At 41.3% G+C, this 18,384-nt stretch overlaps 1 protein-coding gene across 3 annotated transcripts in view; it reads left to right on the top strand.

Moving 5' to 3' along the window:
* The window catches only part of COL14A1 (collagen type XIV alpha 1 chain), a 161,158-nt gene extending 143,456 nt beyond the window's left edge, over positions 1-17,702 (top strand). Inside the window, exons 46-48 of one of the 3 annotated variants that reach the window (XM_037502239.2) lie at positions 13,179-13,256; positions 14,789-14,944; positions 16,543-17,702. In XM_037502239.2, the coding sequence (XP_037358136.1) occupies positions 13,179-13,256; positions 14,789-14,944; positions 16,543-16,622 (314 nt within the window). In that variant the 3' untranslated portion in view covers positions 16,623-17,702. The other 2 variants (XM_054692006.1, XM_054692008.1) reach the window with 2 other exon arrangements.
* The last annotated feature ends 682 nt before the right edge of the window (positions 17,703-18,384 follow it).

The raw sequence follows: 18,384 nt of genomic DNA, 5'->3' as shown, positions 1-18,384 counted from the left end.
ACAATAGGGGACAGAATTTGAATCCAGACCTATGTGATTCCAGAATATCTGTGCTTGCGCCATTCTGCCCTCTTGCCACCTTTGAATCCATTGCTTAGTATGTGGTTTTAGTCATCATTCATACAAGCTGGGAGCCTGGCTTTGCCATTTTCCTGCTATGATATCCTGGCTGCTTAATCTTACAATTTCATCTTTCTAGATCTTCATTCATTCATCCAGCCAGCACTTACTGAGCATCTTCTACATGTCAGGCATTGTGCTGGAAGATAACAACATCCAATTTCCACTCAACTTTTTTCAGGCACTGACATGGGATAAGACATTACTAACATTAAGCAGTGGGAAGGGGTGGTCTGCATTGTAAGGGTTCTCAGGAGAAGGGGCTAATAGGAAAAAGACTTGCCTGCTGCCCCATCTCTTTCACTCATCTCCTGAGAAGAAAGTTCTAGAAAAACAAAGAGAATTTTCTCCTTTCTTAAGTGCAATTTGAATGCCTTTTGCAACAAGACCTTTCTATAAAGGTTTGATAAGTTGTGTTTTCCTAAGGTACAGTAGTGACCTTAGACATTGGCAATAAATGCTCTTTCTCTTTTGCTCTTAAAATCATTATTTTGTAGGGTGTTTTTTTTTTTTTTCAGTTACAAAGTGATTCTTATTTTGATGGTTGCTGAGATAAACTATGTATTAGGCATCTTTTATTATGTAATGAATTAGCCTAAATTTTTTTAAAGATTTATTTATTTATTTATACAAGAACTGGGGTATAGGCCAGATGCACGGGAGGGTGAGAGGATTCACCAGAAAGAGAGAGAGTGGGGAACAGAACAGGCAGACTGACGAAATGCACTGCTGAGGGGAGCAGTGGACGTGACAGGAGAGATCTGCCATGCCATGTGGGACCCTCACTAGCTGGTCGGGATCAAACTGGCGCTGCAGAGGCTGTGGACAGCTTCACAGCGCTGCCTTCAACTGCCTGTGCCACCAAGGGAGGTCTGTAGCCTAAAATTTAGTAGTCTAAAACAATAAAACATATATGATCTTGGTTTGTGTGGGTCAGGAAGTCAGGAGAGCTCTAGCTGGGTGCTTCTAGCTTAAGGTCATTCATGAGGTTGTGGTCAAGATGTCAGCCAGGGCTAGGATCACCTAAAGTCTTGACTGGAGTAGCCAACCTGCTTCCAAGATGGCACCCTCAGAGCTGTTAGCAGGATTCTCAGGCCCTCCCTGACTGCTCCACTCACGTTTAGCATGAAGTGGGCCTTTCTATAGGGGGGACTGAATGTTATTTCAACATCCCTGCTCTTTCCTCAGAGTCGGTGATCTAGAGACAGAACAGGGAGGAGTTCACAGTGCCTGTTTTAACTAGTTTCAGAAGTTACAAGCTTTTATTTCTAACCTATTTATTAGAAAGGAGTCACTAAACCCAACCCAAACTCAAGTAGAGAGAAACAAGGCTGTATAGTTTGTGGGGTTTTTTTACTGTAGTAGTTTTATTGAGGTAATTTTGGTTTACATCACTATGTGATTTAGGGGTATAGGTTCTTATCTCTACAGAGTAGGCTGTACATTTTGAAAGGATTATCACAGAGTTTGTGAGTATATATTTAATCACATTCCTCCAAATTAAACTAATGCCCTTTGACCTTGACAGGATAATGTTTTCATCTGTGGGAATAATTTCCAAACAGTCTGACTTCTAAGACATTGAAAAACAAGGGACACTTGTGAACACTTGGCTCATCCTTCACCCTGTGTCTGCCTGTTTTTGCCATTTAATTGGGTGTTTTCCTCTCCCACCTCTTTTAAATTATTCAAAAGCCAGATGTAGTTTTTTGGAGGGAAATACAAGAAATATATGTAAGTACCTTGAAAGAGTTGCACCTTTAGGAAAAATTTCTCTTTTTTAGAAGGCTAACATTTCTTGTATTCCTATTTCTGAAATTCATTGTAGTCAGGATAAAATCATTTCCCAAAAAAAAACAAAGGATCCTTTTTTAAAGGTTGACAAATTTAAATTACTATTAAATTGTATCCCCATCTTTGTATCCCCATTACAGTAACAAAAAGCTATCGCTGGTATTTTAACTTCATGAAAGCTAACATAATCATTTCTTTAGCTTAAAACATTTGAAATCCTTGATTGGAAGGTCGCTGTAGTAGGTCTTGTGGATCCTTCGAATTGGATTTCAGTCCCTCTCTGGGACAATGGCTGTTGCTCTAGAATCATGGTTCAAGATTAGTGTCACCCTGGTAAGATATCCTTGAGAGGTCCTAGTTAATACTTGCCAATCAGCTTTATGTCAAGTGTGTATCCTGCTCTCTTAACCAAACTGAACTGCTCAGTGGTCTCAATATTAGTCAGCTTTTGTTGCATAAGAAAAATCTCAGTAGCACACAACAAAAAAATATTACTTCTCACACATGTCTGTGGAAGATTGGGAGAAATCTGCTCTGGTGGGGCCCTGGCTGGCATGGCAGTGGTTCTCTAGAGTGTGTGTTGTCCTTCCTGGTCATGGCAGGATCCAACCACGCAGTCATATCCGAAGCTCTGATCCTGCCATTTTGCCACTGATATCACTTTGGCTACCATGGCCCCATCCAAGAGGTAAGAAATAAATAAGGGTAGCAAGAGAAAGGAATTATAATTATATGTAGAGTAGTGAAGAATTCAGATCACTAATTCAGTTTACCACTTTCTACTTGTTTTAAACATGGAAGGACTGTGTTTATTTATTTTTAATTGTGGTAACATTGATTTGATTCAGGGTTACACCTCTTCAGATGTATGTTACCCCATCACAACCACACACCAAAGCACCCATAATCCTCACCCTAGTCCACTGGGCCCCTTCCTTGCCCTTCTCTTCACCTTCCCCGTCCCCTTTTCTTAATATATGCCTTTTCCTTTCCCACCACACTCAGTGCTCATCCCTGTTTGAGCATGGCTCTTATAATCATTTGTGGGACTTTGCATTCTCTTCCCATTCCCCTAGAACCCTCCTTGTTTCTGGCTCATTTACTGTTAAACTTGGAAACTCATCTCCGGCATTGATCACTCCTGCCTCACATGCTCTTTGGCCAGTGTGTCTTTGCTACCCTGTTTTATTCCAAAGAAGCACTTGAATGAGAGCTAGGCTGAGCAAGGTAGCCCATTATATTGTAAATGTTGATATCCTTCTTTTTTTTCCTGCTGGACCATGAGTTCTAGGAATGGGCCTTTTACCTCTGCAGCCCCCACAAGGCTGAATAAATAGTAGGAAAATAGCCAGATGATGATCCCTACCTTGTTAGTGTATGAAACATGCCATTTAACACCCAGGTAGGATACATTTCTGAATTGTCATTTAATCATTTCACATATATTAATCTGATCTCAACAATGAGGCACCCATGCTTCCCAAAGGCCAAATTTAATATGTATTTTCCATTTATTCCTCATAATACCTGAAATACAAGAGCTGTTTCATGAATCAGAAGTGATTTATGGTGTTGAATACCACTTGGCTAGCTTTGGGGCTGCCATTTCTCATTCGCACTAGAGCCTTAATAAAAGCAGAAGTTCATGTGGCTATAGAACAGCAATCCCAGAACATCTTCAAACAGCCCATTTCTGCCAAGTTAACAATGTCAGCATTTCCTTCAACTTATAATTATATAATTTAACCAGAATAGCAGGGCTAGGTTTTTAAATAACTGTTTTAGTTGTGCTGGGTAGGAAATGCATATAAAATAGCAAATGTGTTGAACATCTCAATGTCCAAATTTTTATCTATGTCCCATTGTTTTTTAGTCATTGAATATGATAACACTAAAGTTGTTCATATTAATTATAGTAAACCATTTTCATTTCTTTAAAGTAATAAATATGAGAAATATACCCAAAGGCATTTGTGGAGCTGAAAATAGCATACATAGCAAATATAGATTAAGTAATTCTTTCCAAAAATTGGTAACCTTGATGTAATGTTAACAGTAAATTACAATGTAAGTATAGAAAAAAAATTGACTTTTCTGAACATTGCTAGTTTAGAAAAACATGAGGAGGATCCTGGATATAAGATGTATTTATCTTAGTAATGGATCCTTCATGGTTATTTTGAAGGACTCTTGGTCATTACACATTTTGTTTTAAACTCTGCATACCCTGGCTTTATCCATGTCCTGATACAACTCTCTCCTTTTCCAAGAGTGGAGAGCTTCGTATCATTTTTTAGTTCTATAAGGAATAAAGACCAGACCAAGCTCTAATTTCAGTATCATAGACTGGTTGAATATTCACACTGAATCTAAAATTTCACTTTTAAAAGTCACAGAAATTGGCTCATTATCTTCTGCTAATACTGAATTATTTACAATTTTCTTAACAGTCAGTGCTAGAAATAATTTCATGGTATTTAAGGATGAACAATCAAAATTTTGGTGCTGAAAGTGCTAGGCTGGCACGTGGACTGGCATTCTTATTATGTACCTGTAAGGTCATAGTGTCAGAGACAAAACTAGGTCAGTAAGAAGCCAGAATTCCTGGTTCCCAATTGAATATTTTCCTTTGCACCTGCAATTGGGAACATCAACCTACACACAACAATAGAGGGTCTATGTCCATTAATGAGCTTAACACATCATCATCTTCTTTCTCTCACCTCCCTTTTCAACACAAATTCTCCCTCCTCTACCTCTCTCTGTGCACTACCTTCATTTTCCTCACTGGTCAAATCTAAGCATGTCCAATTTTGATGTCTGTGATCAAAAGATGAAAGACCTCCTACCTCCATTGCCTCCTACCTCCAGTTTTCTATAACTGATAGAAAACCTGAAGCAGTGTATATCCATTGTGTTGATCTTGATCTGAGTGGTGGGTTCCTTTGACCTCGGGGTAGACCTACTTAGTGATTCAACTTGTTTTCCTGTAAGACTTGCCTAGAGTTCATTAGTGGAACTGATCTTTACAGGCTTCCAGTCAGCCTTGACTAATTGTATTGCTTTGCAGCACCCAGCAAGGGGCATAATCAGGGTTTGTGGGGCATGAAACATGAACATTTTGGATTCCTCTTTATATAATGTTATAACGCAATGTTACTTCAATTAAATAAACAAAAATTAAATAGGGAAAATGTATGAATTTACAAACAAAAACTAGATAGAGGGCCTCCTTGGCGCAGGGGTTAAGCTTAGCGCTATGAAGCTATCCACTGCCTCAGCAGCACGAGTTCGATCCCTGGCTGACCAAGGGATCATGGTGTAGCAGACCTCTCCTGTCTCGCCTGCTGCTCCCTTCAGCAGTATTTCTGTCAATCTACCTGCTCTGATCCCCACTCTGTCTCTGGTGAATCCTCTCACCTCCCACACCTCTGGCCTGTACCCCAGTTCTTATATGCATAAATAGAAATAAATTTTTCTAAAAAAAAAATCTAGTTAGAGAGTATTGAAAGAGTTATGTGCAGGGGAGGAGCCATATCCAAGTCCTTACTCTGGTGCACTTGACCTAGCTTAGCCTCGTGTTCTACTGTTCTACAACCTACAATTGCCAAAGTCATAAAAAAAACCCCAGGCATGTTCTGTTCTCTCTCACCTGCTAACCTTTACTCATGAGCTTCCACCTGCCCTTTCTTTACAAGACTAGTGTCTGCTCTTCAAGGTTAAATTCAAGACTCAGCTATATTGGAAAGCGTTCTCTTACTCCCTACATATGTCTCAATTCTGTGTTCTTGTATTTTGTTGAAGCACTTCTCACACTGCATCTGGCTGCTTGTTTTCCCTATACTTGGTGATCCATTACAGGTAGGAAAGGTGGTTTTGACTCTGAATTTTCAGTCCCTGATATTGGAGCTGGGCTAGGTATTTTGCTTTCAGTGTGTCCATCTCCCTCTTTGAGCTGTGTGTCACCTTTTCCTTGCTTCCTGGGCAGATTCAGCCAATGGAGAGATTGAGAAGTTTGGGAGGGCTTGAAGAAGAGAGGTCAGGGTATTATTTCCCTCACCCAGACCCCTGCCTCCTCTGGGACTCCAATTGTGGCTGCAATCCCCTAGTGTCTCTTGCATCTACTGAACAAGCCCCCTCTGATTCTGTCAGATCCTGTCAGAAGATTCCAGACTCTGGGTTCTAGTCAGTACAGTGACCCTGCATTCCCAGGGCATACGAGTGACCTCCCGCTGTTGCTACTTTATGGGCTTCCTCATCTTTATTTGGTTTCTCAGCCTTTTTTTTTTTTTTTAAGATTTTTTTTTTTTCATAGAAGAACTGGGTTGTAGGCCAGAAGTGGAGGGATGAGAAGATTCACCAGAGAAATTTGGGAGCAAAACAGGCAGATCTACTGAAATACACTGCTGAGGGGAGCAGCAGGCGAGACAGGAGAGGTCTGCTGTGCCATGTGGGTCAGCTCCCTGGCCAGAGATTGAACTCAGGCCATCACAATGTAAATCTGAGATAACCCTAAGGCCAGGGAGGCCCCCTGGCTGCTCACCTCTTTTATCATCCATGTAACCAAATGCTAAATTAAATTCCCTGTGCCTGAAAAGTTCTCAAGTAGTTGGTCTTTCTCTGGCTGAATCCTAAATAATGGAGGCATAGTTGAGGGCCAGTTATCTCATGAAAAATTTTAGGGAGAGCCTTAGCAATGGCTTACAAAGTTTGTTTACATTTAAAAAGACGTATTTTCTAATCTTGGCCACCTTCCAATGTAAGCCCCTTTGAACCCCACATGTTGATACTAATCCTACAGACCAAATAGCAGAGCCTGGAAAAATAGATAAAATATAATTGAATTGAGTCCACATAATCTGCCATCTTGTACCTAAGTACTTAGTCCAGTACCTTGCACTTAGTAGGAATTCCAATATATATTCAATTAAAAACAGGTTATACTTGCATTTCATTGCCAGCATTTCCCAGGCAACAGACAATATAATAAACACAGTCGAAGTCTTGTCTCACAGTTTCTGTGACTTTTTGGTACAATTACAATAAAAGCATTACCCAAACCTTGCATATCTTCCTGGGCATAAATCCTGGGATTTGCTCAGAATGTCTGGGATCAAGAGGGAGTGACCACGGTCATGAGACTCCAACTTGGAGCTTGTTGTGTGTGGCGGAGGGGAGGGTGGCAAGGGGGAGGGGGAGCAGAGAAATGAGTAAAGTCATCTCCCTGCTCAGAAGCCAGCAGGCCAAAGAAAATAGGAAACAGACAACCAAAGACCAGATTCTGGATGTGTTGTCTTTGTGAGTAGGATAAATCCTCTTAATAGCAGCCCCATGCCTTGCTCATGGCAGAGGACAAGTGTGCAAACCCAGGGAAGTGAGCTGAGGAGATGTGATAACCTTAGGGCGGGTTTCTTGAGTATGAACCCAGAGAAAATGTGCAGGCTGATTATTGGTTTGGCAGGCAGTTCAGAAAGTCATGGCTACTGCAAACAACACAACAAATGCAGCCTATAGGTTCAGCTGGGGGAAGAAAGGCAGGAAGGGAAGTGGTTAAGCACTTAAGCTTTAAGTTGAAAACCTTGGCTCTGTTACTTACTAGTGAAAGACAAGTGCTTAACTTCTTCATATTACCTCCTTCTCTTAGAATTAATAGTCGTGTCCACCCTCTCAGTCCTTTTAAAGATTACATGAGTGCTAGATGTAAAACATCTAGCATTTTGAATGTAGTGAGGGGATTAAAAGGCATAACTGATACACCAACTAGTCATATTTTTGATGCATTGAACTTTGCAATCAAACTTTATATTTCATTCCTTCACTTGTTGGACAGATATTTGTTGATTACCTGATAGGCACTGGGAATAAAATACCAACAGGTCTCAACTTTAGGATGCTAGTAAAAGAAAGTATTGAGGGTCAGTGTTAGATAAGGAAGGTTAGGCATGGGAGAATCAGGTAGCCCTGAAATGGTTTCTAATGTGATCCTTAGGGAATGAACTAGACAAAGACACCGCTAGGTTGGGGTTGTTGATAGCTGGGCGGGCAGGGAGGAAACTATGCATGTATAGGGGCAGAGGGCCTATGGAAAATCTCCATGCTTCCCATTCAGTATTGTGGTGAGCCTATTACTGCTCTAAAAATTGATCAGAAAACCTAAATAAGGGACCAGGAAAAAGACTAATTATAATAAAATCAAAATCAATAAACAACTATAAACCAGAGACCCACTACAGGAGTGGGGAGAAGGGAGTAGGATTAAAACAAGGGGGGTGGGAATTGTATGGGGACTAAAACCAAAATGAAAATGCATACATTGTGCAAAAATGAAAAATGATGTAAAAATATATTTAAAAAATAAAATTAAAAATTAAAAAAAAACAGATTTAGGGTCTGGAAAAAATTAATCATTAAGAAAATTTTTTCAAAGAAAGTTTGAAGGAATGGATGAATAATAAAGACTTTTCTCTAATTATCCTATAAATCTTTGGTAGTTCCAAAGAAGATTAAGGCTGTTTTAATCTTAGCTAAATCATATTTGGGTTAAACTAAATCTTTTTTTATATCAACTGTGCTCATTTTTAAAAAAAATGACATTAACTTGAATATTAAAATAGTTATATTCATCTTTGAGAGGTACTGGTAGCTGATATTTCCCCATAAGGAACTTGTTAGAAAAAGTATTGTTCACATAAATCAAGTGTGTAAAAGTGAAAGAGATGTTCCAGCCTAAGGAATTTTGTTGTTGATCCATCAAAGGTCACACTTGCTTTAATAACTGGATATTGACGTAACTGTTCATTTGGTTAGTCTTCCGTATTCACTGGGCCAGCTACTCCCTGTAAGACTCTGCTGGGATCTGACACTCCAGTGATAAATAAGTCATGATTCTCAAAGTCAGCAGACCCCAAGTTCCAGCCTAGAGGAACATGAGAACAAGCAATGCAATGGGAAAATGCGAAAGGAGACACAGATAATATGGAAGGAAAGCATTCATTCATGCAGTGCCCTGTTCACTCAATAAACACTTGCTAATTACATACTATGTGGAACATACCATAGAAAGTGTTAGGATGCAGCCATGATTAAGATAGATAATCCTTTCCTGCTTGAATTCATTATTTTGGTTATAGAAAACTTCAAATTGGGGTTTGGGGAATGAGGCGAATTGATGGAAAAAATAACTGTGAGAAGTGTTTCAGGAGGCGGGAATATGTCATACATTCAGGAATCCCAGTGACTTTGTAGAAAGGTTATGGGCATTAAGCTCTAGAGACCCCATATGAGCACCAAGTGGCTCCATCCTGGGTTCTCACAATACTCTTTTTTTTTTTAATAGAGGCATGTTTTATTTATTTATTTATTTGTTTGTTTGTTTTATACATGCACTGGGTACAGTCAGAAGTGCGGGAGGGTGAGAGAATTCACCATAGCCAGAGCGGGGAGCAGAGCAGGCAGAAGGACTGAGGTACACTGCTGAGGGGAGCAGCGGGTGGCAGGAGAGGTCTGTGCGCCATGTGGGACCCTCCTCCGGTGGCCGGGGAGCAGCCGGGGATTGAACCCGCGCCGCAGAGGCTGCGGGCAGCTTCGCAACCCAGCGCTCAACTGCTGCGCCACCGGGGAGGCCCTCTCACAATACTCTTTTAAAATTTATTTATTTGTTTTTGTGTAGAAGAACTGTGGTGTAGGCCAGAGGTGCAGGGAGGGTGAGAGGATTCACCAGACACAGAGTGGTGAGCAGAACAGGAAGATTTACTGAAATACACTGCTAGGGGAGCAGTCAGTAAGACAAGAGAGTTCTGCTTCTCCCTGCTGGGGATCCAACTCAGGCCATAGTGGTGATAGTGCTGAGACTTAACCCCTAGGCCACCAGGGAGGCCCCTTGAGTCCTTACAAAAGAGCTGTATGAGAGAAGCCCTTGCCAGGGGTGATGACTGCATGTTGTCCATAAAGAATAGCCCTAGGCCTCCCCTGGTGGTGCAGGCTGTTGAGCGCAGCTCTGTGAAGCTGTCTGCAGCCTCTGCAGCACTGGTTCAATCCCTGCATACCAGCAAGGGTCCCACATGACACGGCAGACCTCTCTTGTCATACCCGCTGCTCTCCTCAGCAGTGTATTTCATTAGCCTGCCTGTTCTGTTCCCTGCTCTGTCTCTGGTGAATCTTCTCACCCTCCCACACATCTGGCTTGTACCCCGGTTCTTGTATAAATAAATAAATCTTTAAAAAAAAAAAAAGAATAGCCCTATGCCCAGCTTCACTCCCCTTGGTCAACTCATGGACAATTACAGACTGAATTTCTAGGACTTCACTGTGTAGTCAACTCTTTATAGTTGGCTGCCTTCCTTTTCATCAGGGCCTACAAGACATTTCAAGATTATATCCACATCTATTTTTAGAGATTTGAAGTCTCTAAGCTTAGCCTTTCATTTCACTCCTCATCTTAGGTACTTACATTTTGATTTTTTAACATGCTATTTTCATCCCAAAATAAAAGAGCTTCTAACCAAGTGCAGTTGTCATGGCCGTGAATATTGCCGAGTCTGGGAATGATAAACAAACACATGGCCAAAAATTAATATATTGTACTGGGATCATAATTCCAAGTATAATAAAATCTAAAATTTCCTACTAATATGTACTGTATTCTTACAATTTTTCTCTTTTTTACTTGAGGAATTTTGAGAAGCTGAAATATTTTTGTGAGGCTCTTCCTCTCTTATGCTGACTTGCATTTCAAGTAATATCATAGTTTATTTCTTTTTCTCTGTATAGTTAAAAGATTCAAATAACCAGAGTTTCTGCTCCCCAATCTTTCCCTCCTTTTGCTTTCTTTATGCATAAAAGAGGGAGAAGTGGGGGGGATACTCATCGGGGGGTCATTTCCGAGAATACTTTCTTAGCTCTTGTGCCCAGATTCCTGTTCAGCCTCATCTCCTGGGTCTTCTGCTGGTGGGTAATCCTGAGAAGCTACATTGTTCTGTTGAGTCTTGGGCACCACCAGGTCATGAGAGACATCTGAGTCAACCTCAGAAGTTAATCAGGAGCAGCCTGGTGTTCGTCATCGGCAAATTTTATTGTGTTCTAACTCTTTAAAAATCAGTGGTTCCCTATGGGTAAGTGACTTCAATTCTAACAAAAGAAGAGGCTGTTTCTACTAAATTCCCACATGTACATGAGACAGAGTCTTTCACACCTACCTTCAATTGAAAACACTGCCTTCAATTATTATCCAATTCTCTGAAGCTGTGGCTAATAGGGTAATACCCAGTAGAGGTACCCAGGGTGATTCTCTGTGAGAACAACTTGATTAGCTTTAGCCATCGAACATGAAATGCTGACTCTCTGAGTAAAGTGTATGCTTCTTCAATCCAGATGAGACTGAGAAAGCACTCAAAGTTTCTGGGTGGTCCATGCCCTGCCCACTCCCTCTGTGCTGGTCTTGTGTGAGCTCAGAAAATACCACCTAGGCGATGTGCAATAGGTGCGCATGTCAGGGAAGCACATCAGTGGTGGCCTGGACAACCTCAACAGGGAGGAGGGCCTTTATAAGAGCCCACCTTGACTCCAGGAGGTGGCCACAAGGTGCACAGCAGACACCAAAGCTTCAAGTCGAGGGACCATCCCTACATGTGCAGGTGAAAAACAGTTAGGTGCTCATTGGTCCTTCCTTTGTCAATGATTCCCAGAGCAACTATGACACGGCCTCTTTTCTCTTTGGAAATTATAAAATAATAGAAACAATTGCTTTCAAGGGCTGGAGTCTTACTTGTTCTGTCTTCTAATTTGCCTCCAGTTAATATGTATTATAAAAATTGTAAATTGCTTGCATGCCTGTGGCTTATCAAATTGGTTATTTTAATTTATGTTCCCTTCAAGGCTTTGCCAACTCACATATCATTTCTCTGGAAGTGCAATTACACAAAGATGCAGTTCCGCATTCTGCTACTGCAAAGCATTGTTTCACATGACAGACAGACGCCAGAGACCTTCTGGGATGTAACCCCCAGTCTGAGCCAACCCCCTCAGTCTGGTGGCGCCTCCAAACTGCATGCTCTCACCTGTCCAGCGATCTTGTGATAGAAGCTTCTGGTGGTGTCAGAGGATATGTCCCTTTAGTTTTTGCCCATGAAAATGTATAGTTTGTTAACAGCATGGTAAATTATTTGGAATAAGAAGCCTGCTCGGTGGAAAAGAAATATGAATAGGTTTAGAATTTTATAGGGCTGAATCAGCCAAATCAAACACAGCCTTTCCTGAAGCTTCCAAGTTTTTAATGGAAACTCATGCTCTTCAGAACTCGGCTGCCTAATTATAATTCATGCCTTTTGCAGATACATTACAGGGTGGATCAAAAGGAAAATGTTAGACATACTCACTTGTGATTTCTATTGTGCTACTTGTGGAGTGCCAGCTGCATACGTCCAAGGGCCTGGTGCGTGCAAAGACACAGGCCAACCCTGGCAGGCTGGACCCCTTCAGGGGGGAGGAGAGAGAGAGACTTGCAGAGCTGCAAATCCAGACTACGTGCTCAGAAATAGCACTCACCTTCTAGATGTGACTGCGCGAGTCAGCAGGGTCAGGCTTTAATTTAAACGTCCCATGATGCTTAACTGTTTTCTCAGAAGTAGACATTTAGGTTATCTCCCTAATTATCTTCTGTGAATTAGACATGGGAGATCCATTTTAAATCACAAGAGGCAAAAGAGTTACATTGCAGTGGAGAAACCTGGGTAGGCACCAGCTTCACCAACTAGTCCAAGTGAGCACTGCTGGTTACGGAACACCCAACAGCTTATGCCTCCTGACACGATGCCTCCGGACACCACCACTTGGGGGGTGTTCATGCCAAAACCAGGGATTGGGAGTCGTAAGCAAATAGCAAAGAGATGCAACAAAATAGCTGTTGTTACTCTTAGAAATACCAATGCCCTGAAGGACAAGGACCTGGGGACTATTTCAGATTAAAGGAGACTAGAAAGGCATTGCAACTAAATTCAGTGTAAAGTCATGGATTTTCTTCTGGCACAAAGGATATTACTGGACAGTGTCCATAAAGGCTAGAGGTAGGAGAAGATAGCCAGGCAGATAGAATGGATGTCTTCATTCACCCATTCACTTGGGGTAATGTAGCAGCCATAACCCCAAGCCAAATCAATTCACATCTTTGTCTTAATCACAGAGGTCCTTGTGAAATCCAGAAAAATAGAACTGCCCAGATTTTATTTTAAAAAGGACTTTTTGTTTTCTTTCTTTAAAAAAAAAAACAGGCTTAACTGGTGCAAAGGGAGAAAAAGGAAATCCTGGCGTTGGAACCCAAGGGCCAAGGGGACCCCCTGGACCAGCAGGTAAGTCTCCCTACCTCACCGGAGGGTGGCATCCTAAATCTGTACAGTCACTTGACATCACTCTTGCATCCTAGTGAAAATGACTGTGTTTCTAACTCATCTTATTGGGAAGTCAGTTTGTTAGTGCTGAACCTCCCTCCAAATACACAAGTGCCCCGAGTTACAGCATATTCTGGGATCTCAGTGGTTGAATGAGTTAGGCGAGGCTAAGCCAGGCTGCAGTAACAAATCAATTCCAAATGCTTACTGGATTGACCCCATCCAGGTTTATTTCACACTTACATATAGTTTGATATGAATAAGGTGTCTTCCCCACATTTCGAAACAAAAGACCTCCAGGAAAAAGACAAAGCAGACACATCAGCACTCAACTCTCTAAATGCTGAATGACGTATGTCAGCTACACTCAAGCTTCAATGGCTGGTCACACAGCCCCAGCTCACCTCCAAGGGGTGCTGGGAATCTCGAAGAACACATAAGTTTGGTGTAAGTTTTGAGTTTTATATATATTACTGTCTGCTTTCAAATGATCTCCAGATGATCATATGCAATATTAGCATCATAAATTGGCAATCCTATTATATGTTTCTAATGTCAGTCTTGGTCACATTGAATCAAAAGCTTTATAAATTTTTCTTTCCAACCTAGTAATCATTTTGGTAAAATACCCATTCTAGAAAACATTATTTATGCAATAATTTCCCTTTGAGTGTAAATAAATACTCCTATTAGAGATTACATGAGGAACTGTTCTACTAGCAACATGCCTTATACAGAATGGATGTTTGGTGAATGTTATTAAATGGAACCGGCTGTATCTGACAGCCACAGCATTTTCCAAATATTAGGTGATACTTGTTTCTAATTTTGTTACTGTTTTCATTGAATTTAATTTCTAGTTGAAATAACCCTTTTTAAACATTGTTGAAGTCCAGGCCTAAAGATGAACCAAAAATCTCAGCCTGACATATTTCTTAAATCCACACAAGTTTTAATCCATCTCCCCTTTTACACTGTCTCTGTTCTTAAGTACCATAAATTAGCCTAAAGAAATTCTGGATTAGTATATTGGGTCCAACTTCCAACTTTTCATTTTATTCCTCCAAGTTTATTTCTTTCAGATCCAGAATATTTTATTTCAATTAAAATAGTCTGGAGCCTATGATGAGGTTGAAATTGAGTGTAGTTGTGTGTGTGTGTGTGTGTGTGTGTGTGTGTGTGTGTGTGTAAGGAACTGCACTGGAAAACAAAAGCTCCCTAGAGAAAACAATATTAAGAATTTCTATTCACTTGGAGTAAAAGGCGAGAGGTTCATGAGCTGACTGAAAGCATGATCCAGGAGATCATGTGATTTCAGTATGATTCTCTGTCCAGTTAGGAATAAGAACTCAGTCAGTAGAAGGAGCCAGATCACCCTAGATGTTCAGTTTTGCAAGGTTGTTCTTGTAAGAGTTTGTCTACTTCTTGGTGGACTCAAAACTAACCCTGTGCTAGTAAAAGACCAACTGTCTTCTTTTGTGGGTGCTTCCTAGGACCTTCAGGGGAGAGTCGGCCAGGAAGCCCTGGGCCCCCAGGCTCTCCTGGACCAAGAGGCCCACCAGGTCACCTGGGTGTACCTGGACCACAAGGTCCTTCTGGCCAGCCTGGATACTGCGACCCCTCTTCATGTTCTGGCTATGGGGTGGGAGGTAAGTACCAGCCTCTCATGGGCTATTTTACTGTGGTTAGTGCCACATTGGTGAGGGGGTACTAGTAAAAATAGATCACTTCTAGGAGGAGGGAGAGCTGGAATCCCAAATGATCCAGAGGCATCATCTATAGTGTGCAAATGACCATAGAGGCTGCCTTTTAAAAACCAGAAGAGGAAATTCAAAATAATCACACCTCTAATAAGTCTTCCTTGCTCCCAAATGGCCAGTCGCACTGACCTGGCCTCTGACCTTGTATTTGGTCACTGGAGGCCATTCTCTTTGGCCCCTCATGCTACACTAACTGCTGTGATGTGGCCATGATATCCTGCAAGATTTTACTCTTGTTTCTGGGAAACCTCAAACTTAGAACTCTCCCCCTGATAAGGAGAACCCTTCTAGTCCCTCTAGATTCCTTCAGGTCACATTGTGCCCATTTTCTGTGACCACGGATCATTTTAAGAAGAAACCAATGTGCTCAGGCTGTCCCTGCCTCATGACTAACTACTGGACTGAGATTCTGAAAACATTATGCTTCCTAAAACATCTGCAGTCTGCATGCTAATGGGCTGTGCAATGAGACATTTTCTTGGAAGCATCAAGAGGGGAGGGTCAGAGTCTGCTTTGGGTCAATGAACATATTAGTCAATGAAATTAGATTTTCTGCTTTAAGAGAAAGTTAACCTATTTGCTAGAGGAACTGGTCAAAGATTTGCTGATGTGTTTTTCTGTGTTCATCTCTTCCCTCCCTCCTCTCCCAAATCTCCTTATCCCTTTTAAGATCTGATCCCTTACAATGATTACCAGCACTGAAGTGGCTTCCTCCACTCTGATTACTTGGGCCTGGGACATTGGCTCTGGATCCACAACTGCCCTGTTGACCACCGCCCAGCCCCGCCCCTAACAATGGGCACTCCGCTTCCCCGCCTCACCTGCTTCCCACCTGCCCACTGCCACTCTAGTCCTCCCTGCTCCAAACACGTACAGGGATAATACTGGAACGTTACCCAAGCACTTGTGTCAACTATCATTAGAAACCAACTGTCCGTATCAGCATGGTTATAGATACATAACTGTGTGCCTGCCAAGAATTTATCCAAAACTCCCCTGTCTGAAGGCTCAATAATAAAGTTACTTAATATGCCTCCTTCACTAACCGGTCCCCACAGAAGGTAGATGGGCATCTCTTTCCCGGGCCACCCGCCTCTCCCGCCTTCCTGTCTCACCCCCTTCCTACTGCCTGTCCCTGGTGATGGACTTCTAACATGAGATCAACTTTTTAAATTTATTTTTCCTTCATAATTCTGCTGAGTTTTCAGGGGTTTTTGTAAATAAAACATAATATTTAATCAGCTGGCTGTGGTTCTAATTTTCTAACAATTCTTTAATGTAGCTGTCCTTTTCTTCTTAACTAACCATCTGGAACCTCAGGGGAAGGTCTAAGCAGCCCAGAAGGGCTACTAGCTTTCTGCCTTGGCCAGGATATCTCTGCAGTTTAACCACCAAGTCTGTGTCTCTGTGGATCCTCATGAGGGAAGAATATCTGTTGATGGGTTCCTGGGTCCTATCAAGTCCCTATACCCACTCTTCCTCTCTAGTTCCCCATCCTGATCAGCCGGAATTCACCCCTGTCCAAGACGAGCTGGAGGCCATGGCACTGTGGGGCCCTGAGATCTGATGGCCTCAGGAGAAACTGGAAGACCAGCTGCAAGACTCTTAAGGAATCACTTTCAAGAAGAATGTCATTATTTGGTTTGTATGTGATCTTTAGCGAGCTCATTTCATCAGTCTAAACCTCCTCCTTGGATATTGCTAATATTATCGTAATTATTCACCAAAAATTATATTTAAAAAATCCCCTTAATCTCTGACACCACAGGATTGATTTCTCTTTATTGCTTTAATGACCTGCCAGATGATTTGTTTTTTCAGAGAGAAGAGCTCAAAGAAACATTGGCAAACAATTTGAACTCTGCAATCTTTTATGTGTTACATGAGCTCAAGTCCCAACAACAGATATGATTACATGTGAGGGAAATGACATCCTAGCAGAACAGGAATTCAGACAGATTTACATATAATGCCACTTATCCCTAATGCCTTAGCTGAAAGGAAAAAGGGAGAGTATGAACAAACTACCTCTTGATTAATTGACCTGTCCAACTCTGAGATCACTTGGTAACTGGTTTCACAGGCATCCAAAAATATACATTAGAACATAACCTTTCTAAAGTCTAAAATCACCAAAATTTGGTGATTTAAAAAAAGTGTTTCAATGGATTTTGTTTTGTGAAATAATGAGTTTCCACTGGTTCTGATAGAAAGAGATCCAATTTTGATGAACAATCTTTCCAGCAGTGTTCCAAGGCTTGTCCTCTTTACCTACAGGGATTACTTTGTACGTGCAGATACGTTTTTGCAAACCTATTTCGATGTTTTTTTGTAAGCAAATAAAAATTTAAAACAATGTATGTGGGTTCTTGCTACCGCATCTCTAAATGTCACCTAAGCTTGTAATCCTAGCTGAGTTTTAACCAGAAAAACAACAGTTGCCTTCTTTTAGGCAGACATTCAAACTTTTATTCATTCATTCACTCCTGCATTCATTCATTCTGAGTGCAGCAGGAAGCATATAGAAGAAGCAATTCACTGAGACGAAGAGGTAAGAGACTGGCAGGATTTTATCATTCATTTGTAACCAACCATATAGCAAGCAGCAAAGAGCAAGCACAAGACAGACAGACACTCAATAAATGTTGAGCAATGGACATTTGAGGTACCCATCTGTCTTCTTTTATTTTTTAAATTTATTTATTTTTATTTTTTAACAACCCTTGTTTATTTTTTCAGAATGTAGCATTTTTCTACTGAGGTGTGGTCACCATAGTTTTCCCACCATCAGAATGCCAACAGTCGTCCACCACACTCTCACCCCACCCCTCCTGAGAGTCTCAGATCTAGGGGCTTCTTTCAAGCTTCAGTCTTACAGTTTGACTTTGTCTGATCCTTTGGTTTCTCTAGAGTCCATGTTTAAGTGATCCCATCCAGTATTTATCTTCTGGATTTAAGAAAAGCCTGAAAAACTCCAGAAGCAGAAAGAAAATGAGATTAAATCTAATAGACCCTAACCCCTAAATTCTAATTTTACTTTTCCTTGCTCACACAGGAAAAGTCACAATAGTTGAGAAAGATCTGGATCCAATTATAGATTGTTGAAAATAGAAATGAAGGGAACTATAAACTTAAAGTATGCACCTCTCCCTACAGCAGCTTCCTAATAACAGCTCATTTAAATAATGGAGATGGATCCCTGGAGCTGGGGCCTTCCTAGATCAGGAAGGTCTTCTGACCTTCTTTGCTTTTCCTGCTATACAGATCTGACTTAATCTCTTTCCACCTGAAGGATTCAAATTGTAGTGTCAACTTGGGTGCCTTTAGGG

This window comes from Talpa occidentalis, unplaced genomic scaffold, assembly GCF_014898055.3.
Source record: "Talpa occidentalis isolate TD23 unplaced genomic scaffold, MPIMG_talOcc4v2.1, whole genome shotgun sequence".
Lineage (NCBI taxonomy): Eukaryota > Metazoa > Chordata > Mammalia > Eulipotyphla > Talpidae > Talpa > Talpa occidentalis.
Note: the sequence above shows the minus strand (reverse complement) of the source record. Positions and strands in the feature narration are given on the sequence as shown.